This window comes from Saimiri boliviensis, chromosome 19 (genome assembly GCF_048565385.1).
Source record: "Saimiri boliviensis isolate mSaiBol1 chromosome 19, mSaiBol1.pri, whole genome shotgun sequence".
In the NCBI taxonomy this organism is placed as follows: Eukaryota; Metazoa; Chordata; class Mammalia; order Primates; family Cebidae; genus Saimiri; species Saimiri boliviensis.
Window position 1 is genome coordinate 39,316,288 of NC_133467.1, and position 18,747 is coordinate 39,335,034.

Sequence of the window (18,747 nt, forward strand, 5' to 3'; positions counted from 1 at the left end):
TTTTTTTCCCATGACTTAGCAATTAATTACTTTTCCCTCCCTCCATCCTTCCCTCCCTTCTTCCCCGCTTCCTTTTTTTTTTTTCTTTTGAGATAATGGTTTTGCTCTTGTCACCCAGGCTGGAGTACAGTGGCTCGATCTCTGTTCACTGTAGCCTCTGCCGCCTGGGTTCAAGCGATTCACTGCCTCAGCCTCCTGAGTAGCTGGGATTACAGGTGTGCGCCACCACACCCAGCACATTTTTGTATTTTTAGAGATGGGACTTCACCATGTTGGCCAGGCTGGTCTCAAACTCCTGACCACCTGCTTTGGTTCCCAAAGTGCTGGGATTACAGGCATGAGCCACTGTACCTGGCCCCTTTTCTTTTTTGAGATGGAGTCTCACTCTGTCACTCAGGTTGGAGTGCAGTAGCCCAATCTCGGCTCACTACAGCCTTAACCTCCTAGGCTCAAGGCCTGCTGCCTTCCCCCCGCCTACCCCCATCCCCAAGTAGGTGGGACTACACATGTGCCACCATGCCTGGCTAGTTTTTGTATTTTTTGTAGAGACAGGATTTCACCATGTTTCCTAGGCTGGTCTTGAACTCTTGAGCTCAGGCAGTTCACCCACCTTGGCCTCTCAAAGTGCTGGGACTGCAGGTGTGAGCAACCACACCTGGCTGAGATTTTTTAAAATAAAAAAAATTTAGGACCAGGCTCCATGGCTCATGCCTGTAATCCCAGCACTTTGGGAGGCTGAGGTAGATGGATCGTGAAGTCAGGAATTTGAGACCAGTCTGGCCAAGATGGTGAAACCCCTTTGGTTGCAGACGCCTGTAATCCCAGCTACCTGGGACGTTAGAGTTGCAGTGAGCCAAGATCATGCCACTGCACTCTAGCCTGGGCGACAGAGCAATACTCTTATCTCAAAAAAAAAAAAAAATTAATTGGGTACAGTGGTATGCTCCTATAGTCCCAGCTAGTTGGGAGGCTGAGATGGGAGGATCCCTTGAGCCCAGGAGCTCAAGGCGGCAGTGAGCTGTGATCATGCCACTGTACTCTAGCCTGAGCAACAAAGTGAGACCCTGTTTCTTAAAAAGAGAGAGAGGAAGAAAGAATTGGAGTTACTGGGTAGATAGGTAGGATTTCCACAGGTGATCAGGGGATTCAGGAAGAAGAGTAGCAAACCCTTTCAGGATTGATGCTGTATATATACTTCAAATGCAACCCATCTAGAGGCCCATAATACCAAGTTATCCTACTAGTAGAAGTAAAAAGAGTGATCTCTAGGTTAAGGTGGTAACATGAGCAATATTTTGGTTCAATAGTGTGCAGAGATTACAAGGTGATTGGCCTATTTTATTCTTTGTAATCTTTCCTAACCTCCTTAAATGAAATTTACCTCTTCTTTCACTGAATGTTTATAGCATGTTGGTTGTACACCTTATGTGGCACTTTCCTATTCTTATTTGTTTTATATTTGTATTTCTCTAGGTGAAGAGCCCCTTGAGGGGAAGGTTCTTGTTTTTACCTCACCTAGCACAGTGTCTTGACTGTACTATATATTACATGTTCATTAGATTAATGAAGGAAAGAAACATTATGTAACAATCTTCTTAGGCTGAGTCCCTCATTTGTGTAAGACCACTGTTTTGAAAGATGTTTCAGAAGTTTGGTAACACAGCTTAGAGAAGACTATAGAAATGAAACATGGACCTGAATTATTTATGTTAATTTTTTTCTTACCTTTTCTGAGTGGATTCCTGCTCCCTTTATAGAGGTTGTAGTCTAATGCCAAACTTCAGCAAAGATTGACTGCTACTCTAGGAAAGTGTTAAGGTAGCAGAAGGTACTTTTTTTCTATTGCCCGGTTTTGTACTACTTTTTTTCCTTTTTTGAGATGAAGTCTTGCTGTTGTTGCCCAGGCTGGAGTGCAGTGGTGTGATCTTGGCTCACTGCAACCTCTGCCTCCCAGGTTCCAGCAGTTCTCCTGCATCAGCCTCCCAAGTAGCTGAGATTACAGGTGCCTGCTACCATGCCTGGCTAATTTTTGTATTTTTAGTAGAGACGAGGTTTCACCATGTTCATCAGGCTGGTCTTGAACTCCTGACCTCAGTTGATCCACCCACCTCAGCCTCCCAAAGTGCTGGAATTACAGGTGTGAGCCACCATGCCCGTATACAATTTTCTATTTCTTTGCCTAGTTTGGCCCTATGAGGAAGAGGTAATATAGCTGTGTTTGACTTCTGCCACTTCCTCTTTTCCTTCTTCAATTTGGGTGGGTGTATAGGTAGCTTGTGTTGAGAAATTTTAATTTCTTAATGTTCTGTATTATCAGCAGGCTTAAAGTATTTATTGTTGGCTTTCCTCAGGCTGGATTTTGATGATGATGGAGAAGGGAATGGTAAATTTTTGAGGTAAGAGACTGAAAAACTTTCCTTAGATGTCTGATATTAAAAATTAGTTTATAATCTTTATACTTCTGACTTGTAAATTTTTGTCCTTAGGTCTAAGGAGAGCACTTCATCCTAAAACTATAAATACTTATATCATAGCTCAGAAAATTTTTAAGCATTTCATTAATATCTCTGGAGAAAGGACCTCAGTAAGGAGAGGATAGCATTTACAAACCCTCTGTATCAGTTCTCTATTACTTTGTAGCTTAAAAAGAAAAACAGTTTGTCATTTCTCAATTCTGTGGATTGACTGCATGTTTATTCTGCTTATCTCACCTAGACTCACTCATAAGACTGCATTCTCAGCTTATCTGTCAGCTGAGAACTGGACTCAGCTGGGATGGCTGGGTATTTCTCTCTCTCTGGTTTTTTTATCCTCAAATAGACCAGACTGAATTTCTTCATCTGGTGGTGGCTTCAATCTGCAGCGCAAGTCCCAGTGTGCAAGTGCTTACCAAGCCTCTGCTATATGACATTTGCTTACGTGCCATTGGCCAAAGCAAGTCATATTTTCCAGTTGTGAGTGTATGGGGGGTTACACAAGGAAGTACATGCTGGGAGGTGTAATTCATTGGTTGAGGGTCATTAATCTACTACTCTGTCATAACCTCTGATACCTGTTGACTCCTGTTACAGGTAGCTGGAATTTGAATTTGTATTTTTGAGTAATTAATCTTCTGGAGCTTTTAAAATGGACTATTTATTTATTTGTTTTGACACAGAGTCTTCCTTTGTTGCCCAGGCTGGAGTCCAGTGGTGTAATCTTGGCTCACTACAACCTCTGCCGTCCAGGTTCAAGCGATTCTTGTGCCTCAGCCTCCTGAGTAGCTGGGACTGCAGGCATGCACCACCACACCTAGCTAATTTTTGTATTTTTAGTAGAGGCGGGGTTTCACCATGTTAGCCATGCTGGTCTCGAACTCTTGTCCTTAAATGGTCCACCTACCTTGGCCTCCCAGAGTGCTGGGATTATAGGCATGAGCCACTATGCCTGATCTATTTTATTATTTTTTTTGAGACATGGTCTTACTCTGTCACCCAGACTGGAGTGCGGTGGCACAATCTTGGCTCACTACAGTCTCGACCTCCAGGGCTCAAACAGTCCTTCCACCTCAGTCCCCTAAGTAGCTGGGATTACAGGTGTAAACCATAATAGCTGGCTAATTTTAAAATTATGTTGCCCAGCCTGGTCTTTAACTACTGGGTTCAAGTGACACTCCCACCTCAGCCTCCCAAGGTGTTTCGATCTGTACCCGGCCTCAGAATGGACTTTTTAATTTTTTTTTTTTTTTTTGAGACGGAGTTTCGCTCTTGTTACCCAGGCTGGAGTGCAATGGCGCAATCTTGGCTCACCGCAACCTCCGCCTCCTGGGTTGAAGCAATTCTCCTGCCTCAGCCTCCTGAGTAGCTGGGATTACAGGCACGTGCCACCATGCCCAGCTAATTTTTTGTATTTTTAGTAGAGACGGGGTTTCACCATGTTGACCAGGATGGTCTCGATCTCTCGACCTCGTGATCCACCCGCCTCGGCCTCCCAAAGTGCTGGGATTACAGGCTTGAGCCACCGCACCCGGCCGACTTTTTAATATTTCGATGAAGGAGTTCTTTCAGAAAAGGGAGATATTCTTGCTGAAGACCAATTGCTTATCTTGTTTTTAAGTAAGAAAAGCAGTAAGACTCAAAGAAAGGAAGATAATTTTGACTGCAATCTGCTTTTTTTCTTTCCAGAGTTGAAAATACTACCCAGGTAGTCTGCCAAGTAACAGACATTCGAGATTTTTTTTTTTTAAATGACTTAATTATTATGTTAGTGCCTAAATTTAATATCATTTATTTATTTTCTTATTTATTAGTTTATTAACTAAGTTTCTTTTTTTTTTTTTAATTGGGAAAGTAATACAAGTGCATTTTATTACAGAAATTTCGGCCTAGGCATGGTGGCTAACACCTGATTCCCAGCACTTTAGGAGGCTGAGGCGGGAAGATTGCTTAAGCTCAGGAGTTCAAGACCAGTCTGGGCAACATCACAAAACTCCGTCTGCACAAAAAAAATTACAAAAATTAGCTAGATGTGATGGTGTGTGCCTGTAGCCCCAGCTACTTGGAAGCTGAGTAGCTGGAGGATGGCTTGAGTCCTGGACGTTGCAGTGAGCCAAGGTTGTGCCACTGCTCTCCAACCTGGGCAACCTTGTCTCAAAAAATAAAACACCAAAATTTAAAACAGTACAGAGTTATATACAGTGAAAGCACATCTTCTTTTCACTTTGGACCTTCAGAACTCTTGGAGACAACTACAGTTTCCAGTTTGTTGAGTATCCTTCCAGAAATACTCAGTGTGTATACAATTGTATATAAATGTGTATGTGTGAATGTACACACACTCATCTCACCAGTTTTTGTTTTTACACAAAGGAGGTCCATGTTGTAAATTGCTTGCCATTGTTTAGTTTTATAATGCTTCATACAGTTAATAACATTACTTTTTTTATAGTAACATTTAAAGTTAAGGCTCATATTTCTGGCTACTGACTAGTTGATGAACCTTGCCAAATACTCTTGAAAACAACCGTGACTTGGCCGTCATAAAGAAATAGTTGCAAGTGGAAGTAATTCTCTAAGAGGTCTCTTGAGACTTAATGAGTCTCAATAAATTTGAAGAAGGGAAGAGATTTCAACTTCTGGAAAAGATACTTTTTCTAAACAGCTTGAGAACTCCTCCTATTGAGAATCCTGAATTATAATGATATATGCTATTTGTGGAACTTCACTGTGTATGAAAGATATGAGGATAACCACTAGTCTTTTTTTATACCTGTCAATTAACTGTAACCCTGAGTCATTGCTTCCACAAAATCCAGTAGTCACAACTACATGCAGATCCAAAGAGAGGTTCATTTGTCCTTTTCCTAACCATAAAAAAAGACTATCATAGTTTATCTTACCAAGTGGGATTATTATGCCTGAGAAAAGCACCACCAAATTCCCTTTTCCTCTTCTTTTTTTTTTTTTTAGACCAAGTCTCGTTCTGTTGCCCAGCTGGAGTGCAGTGGCGTGATCTCAGTTAACTGCATGCAACCTCCGCCTCCCAGGTTCAAGCAATTCTTCTGCCTCAATCTCCCGAGTAGCTGGGACTACAGGCACGCGCCACAACGCACAGCTAATTTTTGTATTTTTAGTAGAGATGGAGTTTCACCATGTTGACCAGGGTGGTCTCAATCTCTTGACCTCATAATCCGCCTGCCTTGGCCTCCCAAAGTGCTGGGATTACAGGTGTGAGCCACCACACCCGGCCTCCCGCTTCTTTTTTCTGGGTATGTGTATATAAAATAATTGAGGGCAGAATCTTGAAGAGATATTTGCACACTCATGTTTATTGGCCCATTTTGTGCAATAGCTAAGAGGTGGAAGTAACCCAGATGTCCACCGACAGATGAATGGATACAGAAAATATAGTATGTACATACAAGGGAATATCATTCAACTTTAAAAAGAAAGAAATCCTGTCATATGCTACAAAATGGATGAATCTTAAGGACATTATACTAAAAGAATGAGCCAATTACAAAAAAACAAATACTGTGTGATTCCACTTACACGTGGTATCTACAGTAGTCAAATTCATAGACACAGAAAGTAAAACGGTGGTTACTAAGGGGTTGGGGTGAAGGAGAAATTAGAAAATGCTATTTAATGAGTATGGAATTTCAGTTTTGCAAGATGAAAAAGTTACTAGATATCTGTTGCACAACAATGTGAATATGGTTAACACTACTCAACTATACACTTAAAAATGGTATATGGTGGCTGGGCACAGTGGCTCACACCTGTAATCCTAGCACTTTGGGAGGCTGAGGCAGGCAGATCACCTGAGGTTAGGAGTTTAAGACCAGCCTGACCAACATAGCGAAACTTCCATCTCTACTAAAAATACAGAATTAGCTGGGCATGGTGGCGCATGCCTGTAATACCAGCTACTTGAGAGTCTGAGGCAGGAGAATCGCTTGAACTTGGGAGGCGGAGATTGTGGTGAGCCGAGATCATGCCATTGCATTCCAGCCTGGGCGGCAGACTGAGAGACTCTGTCTAAAAAAAAAAAAAAAAAAAAAGACATATGATAAAGTTTATATGTTTTTTACCATAATTTAAAAAACCTCCAGGCTATCCCTTACTTTAGAGTAGTGCTGACAGGCCAGTCAGCTGTGTTATCTTTAGATCACTGTCTTTTTTTGGTGTGTCTGGTAAGGGTAATGGAAATACCAGAAACCTGACAAATAATAATTGTGGGTCTTTTAAGTTCTATGGGGTGCTGTTGTTATTTCTATCACTTTGTGATGCTTTTCCATTGGCTTTTTTTCTGTTGAGTATTTCAACCCCTTTCTAGTTTTCATTTCACAGTGAAATATATATTGCTTTGAAACAATCCTTTTCTTCTCCTTCAGGTGTGATGATGATCAGATGTCTAACGATAAGGAGCGGTTTGCCAGGTAATATAGTAGAGCATCTTGATCCATGTTGTAGAACCGGGCAGTCCTAGCATGTTGACTTTTAATTTTTTCTGGATGAGACTGAATTTCTCTGTCCAATCTCTTTCCTGTTTCGAAGTATGTGAAACTTAATATGATAACTATCATTTATGTTCAGGTGGCATGGCTTCAAATTAGCAGTATATTTTATACAGTGTTTTCTGTGTATGTGATAACTAAAGCAGTATGCTTGTGAGGTGTCCATAGGAGCACAAATTATGGATTTTGTGCTTGTATTTATCATTAAATGGATCTACAAATAATAGGTGTACAGCTAATGGTTTAGTTATTTTATTTTTTCGAGATGGAGGCTCACTCCGTCACCCACGCTGGAGTACAGTGGTGCAATCTCAGTTCCCTGCCTCCTGGGTTCAAACTGCTTTCCTGCCTCAGCCTCCTGAGTAGCTGGGATTACGGGCATGTACCACCATGCCTGTCTAATTTTTGTAATAACTATTTTAGCAGAGATGGGGTTTCACCATGTTGGCCAGGCTGGTCTGAAACTCCTCACCTCAAAGAGTTCACCCACCTCGGCCTCCCAAAGTGCTGGGATTATAGATATGAGCCACCGTGCCCAGCCTATTATTTTATTCATACACACACACACACACACACACACACACACACACACACATATACATATTTTAGAGACATTGTTTTCACTGTGTTGGCCAGGCTAGAGTACAGTGACATGATCATAGCTCACTGCAGCCTTGAGCTCTGGTCTTTCAGTGATCCTTCTACCTCAGCTTCCCATATACTGGGATTATAGGCATAGCCACCATGCCTGGTTGGTCCTGTTCTTTTAAAGATGACAGTAAGAGACCAGGTGTGGTGGCTCAGGCGTGTAATCCCAGCACTTTGAAAGGCCAAGGCAGGCAGATCATTTGAGGTCAGGAGTTCAAAACCAGCCTGGCCAACATGGTGAAACCCCATCTCTACTAAAAATACAAAAATTAGCTGGGCATGGTGGTGCGTTCCTATAATCCCAGCTACTCTGGAGGCTGAGACAGGAGAATTGCTTGAGCCCGGGAGGCAGAGGTTGCAGTGAGCAGAGATGGCGCCTTCGCACTCCAGACTGGGTGACAGAGCGAGACTCCATCTCAGGAGAAAAAAAAAATGACAGTAAGGAAACAGTTTTTGTGGCAAGTAGAGTTTTGATTGAAATAAGCTTAAATTTGTACCTTTCAAGAGGATGAAATATACTTTTTAATTAAATTCTTCTTAACTCAAATGTCAGTTTTCTTTTTAGAAATTTATATTAAATATCATTAGGCAATAAATTACTTCTTTTTAAAAAATTAAGTATGCAGCTACCTCAGAAAAATGAATAATCTATTATTTCAAAATCCACTGATTAACTGAGCACTTAGTATTTATTTGTTGCTGATGCTCCTGGTCTTGGGAACATACTTTGAGAACCATTGATGTAGAGAGAGAGGGGAGATAGTTTAAAATTATTCTGAAGTGGTGAGATGCCATCTCAGGCTTTGAATTAGAGAATATTATACAAAATGCATTGTAGGGATATTTCTCTGATAGCAGTTATAGAACTGGTTAAAGAGATGGACTGTAGGACAATAGAGAGGTAGATAGGAAGCTATTGAAATAATATGCAGCTATAAAATTATGAGAGCCCGGGCTAGAGTGGCAGTGGCAGCAGGAAATGAGTGAAGTTGAGAGGTTTTTGAAGCATAATTTATTTATGTAGGCTAATTGCAGTAGATACTTGTAAAGTCTTTAGGATGTGAACCGTATCTAAAACGAGAAGTTAGTTTTTCAAGCTTCATTAAAAAGTCAGGCCATCAATTATTATTGGGAGTACAGTTTCACAGTTTCTTGATGAAATTTCAAAAAGCTGAGAAAACATGACCTGAATGATTTTAGTCTTCATTTGTCCTGCTTAATAATGTACATATTTCATTCAGAATTATTGAGGTGGATACGGGATTATGGATCTGTAGTACCAGTAGCAATAGAAATGGGAATTTTAGATGCTTAACTTTTTTTTCAAACAACAGAATTTATTCATATGATTTGTTAAGGAGTGCACCTCATGTATCCTCCTTGGGAATTTAATAGAGGGTCTTCAAACGGTGAAAATTGCTCAACTTAAAAAAAAAAAAAAAGTTCATGGTTTGTAAACCATAACTTTCTATCTAGAAGAAATCACCCAAGGATTGTAAAACTCTAGACTGCTGAATATCACTCAGTTATCCTTCTCTTGTCATCAGAATATACGCATACATTTTTACGTTCCTCTTCATTGTTACTGTGTTATTTTCTACTGATCGTTTGTTTTATAAAAACATTCCCGATAAAGTTATTGTATTTGCCATTTTTAATAGCTAAATAATCTTTCAGCTTGTTAACCTGTCATACTTAGACATTTTATTCAGGGCCTCTTTATCTATATAAAATAAATGTATTCAAAATGGAATTGACAGATTGCTGTCACACTGGCCTGCCAACACCTTGCCATTTCTTCATTTGCCACTCATCATTACAGTATCTCAGTTTTCTGGAAAAGTTTAGTGATGGTTCTTTCTGTCCTTCTCCAGTGGCTATACTGCAGAGAAATGTTAAAGGGACAGAATTAAAGTTAAGAATTATTTTAGGAACAAATCGATAATAGAGGAGATGCCAGAAACCTAGCTCTTAGTTTTATTTATATGATTTCTCCAGTGAAATCTGGTTGGTTATTTTGTCATTGTGTGGCACGTGCCTGTGTTGTTTGTGTGAGAGGGAGAGAGAGAGATTATATTTGTGATCACTTGTTTGATACTCTTATCTTTCATTTACTCTGTCTTTAGTTTTTTCATTATAGAATAGCACATGTGGATATCATTTTCTTTCCAGATTGGGAGGAGTGTATGAAAATGGTATTCCTGAATTCCCTTGGTTGGTTCTTGTTCAGACTCTGTATGTCTTTGGTCCCTACAGAGATTGATTGGCAAAATGCTTTCTGTGTTTAGATCATGTTAATTTACATATATTGGCTTTGTTTTTATGTTGACTTTTCTAAGTTACTTTTTCTTTATCCTAACAGATGACTTTGTAGAGTCCCAGTCACGGTTCCTACCTATATTTCCATTTCCCTCCTCTCTTCTCTTCATCTGTTTTATTCTATTTCCTTTTCTTTCTTCTTTCTCCTTTTCTTTTTCTTCCCTCTCTCTATTTCCCCTCCCTCCCTCCCTCCTTCCTTCCTTTTTATTTTAATTTTAGCTTAGTTCATTAATTCTATTTTTAGGTCGGATGATGAACAGAGCTCTGCGGATAAAGAGAGACTGGCCAGGTAGGAGAACAGTGTTTTTAGCATGATGAAGCAGATGCTGCTGCTTTTTCTATCCTTTTTCTTACTCTATCTTTTCTTTCCCTTTCTCTTTGTATTTTTCCTTATCTGTGGCAAGAGAGGACAAGATTTTTTAGAAGTTTGGGTGTAACAGGAACTTTGGCTTCCCCCATCAGAAAGTGGGTGAGTTGAGGGAACTTTGCTTAGGGATTTAAGAAATTGCTATTAAAGTTTTTAATCTTTTTCTCTTTATGTCAGCACTAAGTTTCACAGAACAAAAAACTCCTAGAAGTAATGCAGTTATGCCAGTTGGTGCTTTAACAGGGAAATACTCTTTTTATCAGAAAACCAATAAATATATCTGTATTTGTGATTAGTTCCCAGCATTTAGGCTTCAGCATTTACTCCACACCTTTAGGAAACTCACACTTATTTTCCTATGTAGACTCACAGCCTAGATTATTCTCACAACAGAACTAGCATTGCTTTGGTGACTGAATCCTTTCTTGTGGTAATTTCTTAGAAAAGTTTTAGCTTCCTTGATGTGGCTATTTAAAAGACCAGGTTTCTGTACTTACATGTCAGAAATCTGTCAGATACTAGGAAGATGAGTGCTTTATGATTGAGAGTAGAATTTTATGGCTTAGGCAAAGTGTAACTAAATATGGAACTATGTGCTGAGACCCTTTTTGCCATTGAGAAAGGAGACTCTAGAATCCTCTTTGGAGATGTTGTCCATAATGTAGAAATACTGCAGAAGAAATATACTGAGACTTTTCTGTTTTTTAGTATCTGTGATTTGGGGATGACTTAGGAAATAGATAATAGATATCGATACCTATTTTTACTATTTTGCCCCTGTTTTCTACTATTTCCTCTTTAGTCTGGGCCATAAACTCATTTTGCTGCCAGTTTAACTCAAGCTTCTTACTAACCCTTTCACTGTCCCGCAAATGTATTTGGCATGATGTGGTGGAGAAAATGTTGTATCGGGAAGAGAGCAACCTGGGAAAAGTCACTTACCTACTTGACCTCCCTTTGCTCTTCTCAGAAAGAAGATCTTTATGTTAGATTTTTAGTTTTCTTTCCTTTTTTTTTTTTTTTTTTTTTTTTTGACAAAACTTTTGTTCCACTAGAATTCTTAGGTGGTAACAGAAATAAATAAAAGAGGTAAAGCAAATGTTTGAGTAGAAGCAGAAATGCAGCATGTTGCTTGGTTATCTCCTTGAGGCATCCTCATGGAGGACACTGAGAAACTACTGGGCTTTTAAAAATTCCTGTTTGAAAACTACTGGATTATTCCTGCTAACATTGATATCTTTCTGTCTTAATTTTGAGGAAGTCAGTGTTGAACTGTGGTCTGTTTACCCTGGTGAGATCTAAATTGTCTCTGGCTGGACCTTTGAGCATCCCCCTCTCCACTCCACTCCTGCTTCCCAGTTAACTTTGTCCCAGAACCGGGGACCCATATGGGACCCTTAATAGATGGTATCTTAAGTCTTGTAAGAAGTTTAGTGCACTGGCAGCACACCCAAATAAAGAAGGTAGGACTTTGTGCATTAATGGGCCAAATAAAACTTCAAAATTGTCAAATTCTGCCTTCTAATGTTGCAAATAAGAGAGAGACTTGCCATATTTTATAGACTAAGGAAATCTATACTATCAATTCCTGTATCAGCTATGGAGCCACATACTTGAGTTGACAAAAATTAGTCCTTTTATTTTCTGGCCTTTAAATAGTTGAATTAGTAAACATGAGAGTTGGTTATATGTTCCATAAGAACTTAAGTGAGTAAAATAAGCATTTGAAAATACTGTCATTTCTTTTTTTTTTTTTTTTTTGAGATGGAGTCTCACTCTGTCATCTAGGCTGGAGTGCATTGGTGCCATCTTGGCCCACCACAGCCTCTACCTCCCAGATTCAAGCGACTCTCCTGTCTCAGCCTCCCGAGCAGCTGGAATTACAGGCACATGCCACCATGCCCTGCTAATTTTTGTATTTTTAGTAGAGACAGGGTTTCACCATATTAGCCAGGGTGGTCTCAAGCTCCTGTCCTTAAGTAGTCCGCCTGCTTCCGTCTCCCAAAGTGCTGAGCTTACAAGGGTAAGCCACCACACCTGGCTTGTCATTCCTTAAAACAGTTTTTATTCTGAGGGAGTGGTAATTTACAAAGGATGTGAAGTTTCCAGGAAATACAGGGAAGGGAATTGCATTATCTGCTTGTTCTCTGACTGCCTTATTAGCTCTGTTTCATGCTTGCTTTGCATGAGAAGGTTGGCAAACCTTATTTTAACTTCTGAGACTTAAGCATCACTAAATCTGAATACCACATTCTTCAACCCCTCACTTGGTATCCATATCACTCTCCTTGCTACCAAGTGACCAGATGTGACCACCCGGATGGGGCTTCTCTCTCTCTCCATGCAGGGAAAATCATAGTGAAATTGAACGGCGGCGACGGAACAAGATGACAGCCTACATCACAGAACTGTCAGATATGGTACCCACCTGTAGTGCCCTGGCTCGAAAACCAGACAAGCTAACCATCTTACGCATGGCAGTTTCTCACATGAAGTCCCTGCGGGGAACTGGCAACACGTCCACTGATGGCTCCTATAAACCGTCTTTTCTCACTGATCAGGTCTCTGGGACTTAAAACTCTGAGAGAGTCTAGAATCTGGGTGAATCTATTGTTGTGGTTTTTTTGGACAAGAATTCAGCTTTTCAGGAAAAAGTCAGATAATGGGAAAATGAATTTCAGTCCTTGGCTATAACATTAATTAGCATTGGGACAATGAGAAGTAGAGAAGAGTTGTGAAAACTCTTTAATAAACGAATAAGTATTAATATTTGAGAACTCGACTCGTGAATATAGCATGTAGGATGGAAGAAGAACATGAATATAGCATGCAGGATGGAATCACAGAGGAAATGACTGTCCATGGAACCAGTTCTCTTCCTTGCCTTTAGGGTTCTAGAATATGGAAGAAATCTATTTTCGTCCCTGAAGCAGCATCTAATTTTAGTAGTAGAATGAATCCTTCCCTCCTTTGGTGATAGAAGAACTGAGTCTAATTGTTGTTTAGGGATTTGCTCTGTTACCTTTGATGTACTATGAAAAACAGAGAGAAGGCATAATCATTTTCTGCCTTTCAGGAACTTCATCTGAATATAAGTACATGAGTGACAGGATATCACAGAAAATGAGAGGAAAATGCATAAAGAGAGGATTTTTAAAATTAATTTATTAATATTTTTAATTAATAATTTTATGTGGGACTAGATAGACATATACTGAAGATGTGGCTACAATGAATAGAATGGCTATACTTGAGTGAGGATGGTTAGGGAAGACTTCTCAGGGTAAGGAAGCCATGTTCTATTTTGGTTATTAAAATAACATGATCATTGCAGAAAAGTTTGGAAAATACAGGCGGTATAAGGAAGAAAAAATTTGCTTCAGTATCAATCAAGTATGTCCTTAATGCCAGAAATTTAATCAAAGGATTAGAAAGAAGGAGAGAATATAGTTTTAGAGAATTAAGAATTTTCCAAATAGGACGGTCTACTTAAAAGTACATATATATATTTATATTTATATATATTTTAAAGACAGGGTTTCACCATGTTGGTCAGGCTGGTCTTGAGCTCCCGACCTCAGGTGATCCGCCTGCCTTGGCCTCCAAAGTGCTTGGATTACAGGCGTGAGCCACCACGCCCAGCCAAAGTACATATATATATATATATATTTTTTTTTTTTTTTTTTTTTTTTTTGAGACAGAGTCTTGCTCTGTAGCCCAGACTGAAGTGCAGTGGTGCAATCTCTGCAACCTCTGCCTGCTTGGTTCAAGTGATTCTCCTCCCTCAGCCTCCCGAGTAGCTGGGACTACAGGCACGCACCACCACACCCAGCTAATTTTTGTATTTTTAGTAGAGACAGGGTTTCACCTTGTTGGCCAGGATACTCTCAATCTCTTGACCTTGTGATCCACCTGCCTCAGCCTCACAAAGTGCTGGGATTACAGGTGTGGGCCACTGGGCCCAGCCAAAAATACATACTTTATAGCTGTATACATTGGAATAGTTCATATGCTCTAACAGTACCTGTGCAGGTATTCAGTAAACTCTAGTTATGCACCTTTTGTGGGCAAACCAGGTGTGTGGTGCTGTGAGGAATAGAAAGAATGGTAAGAAATGGTTTGCTGGTGGAAACAGACATATAAATAAATAAATCATAAACATAGAACTAGTTCTGTAATAGAAATACAATAATATATCCTGTAGAAATGCAGATGGAAAATGAGTTGGGGAGTAGTGTTGTGATTTTGGGAATCACTTGAGCAAAAACGTAGAAGTGTGGAGTAATTGGTTATGCAAGGAAAGTCAAGTGGTTTAGCATGTTTTTGGGAGATAATAGGAAGGTAGGCTGGGATCTAATGATGGAATGTTTAGGCACTAAAGAATTTAGATTTTAATTTTTATGCAGTGGAGAGACATCAAAAATTTGTTAGCGTATCTGGTAGCATTTTAAGGAGGGATTGAAAACAGGGCAACTACTTAATTAGTTTTGGCAAAAGATGGCTAGGACAGTGACAAAGCACTGGAAAGTAGAACTGATAAAACTAAGTTACCACTGAGAGAGAATAGTTAGATTTTGAGACCTCTGGCTTGGGAGGATGGCGTTAAGAAAGAGAGTAGTAGAAGAGCACAGCAGGTTTTTTTTTAAGAGGGAAGTAATGATTCAGGTTTTGGGATGTGGATGTTGAGTTGCTGGTAGAATATTTATAAATCTTTTACAGATACTTGAAATTCAAGTCAGCTGAAAGCTCAGGAAAAATAATCAGGCAGGCCTAGGGATACAGACTTGAGTATTATTTCATAATCAGGAAGAGTGAATATGATTTCCCAGGAAGAAAGTATGGTATTTATAAAGAGGACTTAAGATGAACTTTGGGGCCGGGTGCAGTGGCTCATGCCTGTAATCCCAGCACTTTGGGAGGCCGAGGCGGGTGGATCATGAGGTCAAGAGATCAAGATCGTCCTGACCAACACAGTGAAACCCTGTCTCTACTAAAAATATAAAAATTAGCTGAGCGTGGTGGCATGCGCCTGTAGTCTCAGCTACTTGGAATGCTGAGGCAGAAGAATTGCGTGAACCCAGGAGGCGGAGGTTGCAGCGAACTGAGATCGTGCCACTGCACTCGAGCCTGGCGTCTGGCAATGGAGCGAGACTCTGGCAAAAAAAAAAATTGAAAAAAAAAAAAAATTGAAAAAAAAAAAAAAGATGAACTTTGGAAATGTCTACATTTAAAACTTGAACAAAGGAAAAAAAGTCTGAAGCAGAAGAGAAAGCAAAAATTGGAGTACAGTCTCATAGAAGAAGGTAGGGAAAAGTAAAATTTAGAGGATAAGATGGACAGCATTTTCAGATTCTGCAGAGAAGTTGAATAAAGTGATGAAGACCCAGGAAAAGGGACTTGAATTGGTAATTAGGAGGACATTAGTAATTGCCTAAATATATATATATATATATATATATATATATATATATATATGCTGTTCCTGACAGAACAAAAACCATTGAGAAATGATTGAAAGGTAAGGGGAGAAAGCCAGTTAATACGATACTATTCTTAGTATAAGCTTGCTGCTGAAGCCGGGCGCGGTGGCTCAAGCTTGTAATCCCAGCACTTTGGGAGGCCGAGGCGGGTGGATCACGAGGTCGAGAGATCGAGACCATCCTGGTCAACATGGTGAAACCCCGTCTCTACTAAAAATACAAAAAATGAGCTGGGCATGGTGGCACGTGCCTGTAATCCCAGCTACTCAGGAGGCTGAGGCAGGAGAATTGCCTGAACCCAGGAGGCGGAGGTTGCGGTGAGCCGAGATCGCGCCATTGCACTCCAGCCTGGGTAACAAGAGCGAAACTCCGTCTCAAAAAAAAAAAAAAAAAAAAAAAAAAAAGAGGTGGGTCAAGTTGAGAGAAGATTTATATAGAATTGAGAAAACTTGATAATTTTTATAGGCTTGAGGGGAAAGAGAGAAAGTGGGAATATTTGTCAAGCAAGATCCTAAAAAGAGACCAAAGAGGATGGAATTAAGAAGTCGATTATTGTTCATGGTAAGCTTTTTTTTTGAGACTGGATCTCTTGCTCTGTCACTGAGGCTGGAGTGCAGTGGTGTGATCTCAGCTCACTGCAACCTCTGCTTCCCAGGTCCAGATGATCCTCTTACCTCAGCCTCCTGAGTAGCTGGGACTACAGGCATGTGTGTCACCACACCCAGCTAGTTTGTTTGTTTGTAAAGATGGAGTTTTGCTCTGTTGCCCAGGCTGGTCTCGAACTCCTGAACTCAAGTGATCCTCCCCACCTTGACCTCCCAAAGTGCTGGGATTACAGGCATGAGCTACTGTGCCTAGCCTAAGCCTTTTTATTCTTTTTGAATCCTGAGATAGAGAGGAAGAGGTAGATAGTGAAATAGAGAAATTGAGGAAACATGTTTTAGAAAAAACCTTCTTATCGATGACGGTAACTACATTAAGGGTGGAAACCCGTGGCTGTGGATCAGGTGTGAGCCAGCAGCTGCTCACGGAGAGATGCATATGGCCTCAAGTGTCCTCTTCTTGTGACTAGAAATACCTGTTTTTTTCAGAGATCAGTATTAACTTCTATTTCTTTTCCTTGGGCAGGAACTGAAACATTTGATCTTGGAGGCAGCAGATGGCTTTCTGTTTATTGTCTCATGTGAGACAGGCCGGGTGGTGTATGTCTCTGACTCGGTGACTCCTGTTTTGAACCAGCCACAGTCTGAATGGTTTGGCAGCACACTCTATGATCAGGTGCACCCAGATGATGTGGATAAACTTCGTGAGCAGCTTTCCACTTCAGAAAATGCCCTGACAGGTGAGAGTTGTGTTTTACCTTTTAAATTGATTTGTTGACTCTGACAAGGCTTCTAGAATTTTCTCCTTTAATAAATTTAATCAGTTCTTTTTATCCACATGAGATTATCTACTTTGTGGCTCATCCTTAGAAAATATTTCATTAATGATAATATTTTACTTTTAGTGTAAAAAGAACGGTAAAAGCCAAACCTACAGTACTTTTTTCCATTCTAAAATAATTATTCATGCTTTTATCTCATTTGTATGGATAATAATCTGGTATTTTTTCTACCTCCTGGTACTTGGCTTTGTGCTAGATTCAGTGATAACAGATTTTATTCTTTTTTTTTTTTTTCGAGATTGGAGTCTTGCTTTGTTACCTAGGCTGGAGTGCAGTAGCGTGATCTCAGCTCACTGCAACCTCCACCTCCCAGGTTCAGGCGATTCTCCTGCCTCCTGAGTCGCTGGAACTACAGGCACATGCCACCATTCCCAGCTAATTTTTGTATTTTTTTATTAGAGATGGGACTTCACCATGTTGGTCAGGATGGTCTCCATCTCTTGATCTGCCTGCCTCCACCTCCCAAAGTGCTGGGATTACAGGCGTAAGCCACCATGCCCAGCCCAGATTTTTATTCTGTAGATATGGTTAGTGTATAAGGTGTTTTCTTTTGTTTGTATCTGTACCGTTTTTCTTTTTTCTCTCCTGTTTCATTAGTGTTCAGTCTTTTTGCCAGAGTTTGGCTGGAGGAAACAATTCATATCTATTCTTGAGTGACTCTAGAAAAATATTTAAAGTGGAAGCAGATGAAAATTGGTAGTTAAAATTAAATGCAAGAAATTTCAATATACTCAATATTAGTGTTGATCTTTAGTTTTCCTCCTTTTTCTCCCCACCCAAGAGACAGGGTCTCACTCTCTTGCATAGGCTGGAGTGCAGTAGCGCATCATAGCTTACTGTAGTCTTGAACTCTTCTGGGCTCAAATGATCTGCCTGCTTACAGCTTCTTGAGTAGCTAGGGGTAGTTCATGTCACCATACTTGGCTAACTTAATTTAAAATTTTTTTTAGAGACAGGATTTGTCCGTTGCTCAGACTGGTCTCAAACTCCTGGCCTCCAGCATTCCTCCCACCTTGGCTTCTCAAAGTGCTGGGATTACAGGGATGAGCCACCACCCCTGACCAGTTTTCTCTTTTATGTTTGTATGATTTCATTTTTCTAGTTTTTTGCCCAAAAGTTGTCCTTTGTTTCTGTATAATAAAGAAGACCAACTAACAGATCTATGTTTCTATAGCATATAAAATTACTTGGTTTTTTCTTTCGTAAAATTTTTATTTTTATTCTTTTTTTTTTTTTTGAGACAAGGTCTTGCTTTATTGCTGAGGCTAGAGTACAGTGACTCTTCACAGGCACAATCATAGTACACTACAGCCTCAAACTCCTGCCCTCAAGCAGTCCTCTTGCCTCAGCCTCTTGATTAGCTGGGACTACAGAAAATTACTTGTTTTTCAGCCAATGACATTTACTCTGTATATATGTCTGTATATGTATACAAATAATCAGGCATGAGAATATAACCTTCCCTCTTGTTTTCTACTACTACTTTCCACTC

The 18,747-nt window shown here is 40.0% G+C and overlaps 1 protein-coding gene across 6 annotated transcripts in view; it reads left to right on the plus strand.

The window, feature by feature from the left end:
- The window catches only part of ARNT (aryl hydrocarbon receptor nuclear translocator), a 69,128-nt gene that overhangs the window by 23,016 nt on the left and 27,365 nt on the right, over positions 1–18,747 (plus strand). For 5 of the 6 annotated variants that reach the window (XM_039459798.2, XM_039459799.2, XM_039459801.2 and 2 more), the window contains exons 3-7: positions 2,352–2,396; positions 6,875–6,919; positions 10,209–10,253; positions 12,679–12,892; positions 16,940–17,153. In XM_039459798.2, coding sequence (XP_039315732.1) covers positions 2,352–2,396; positions 6,875–6,919; positions 10,209–10,253; positions 12,679–12,892; positions 16,940–17,153 — 563 coding nt within the window. The remainder of the gene's footprint in view (positions 1–2,351; positions 2,397–6,874; positions 6,920–10,208; positions 10,254–12,678; positions 12,893–16,939; positions 17,154–18,747) is intronic. The other variant, XM_039459802.2, reaches the window with a different exon arrangement.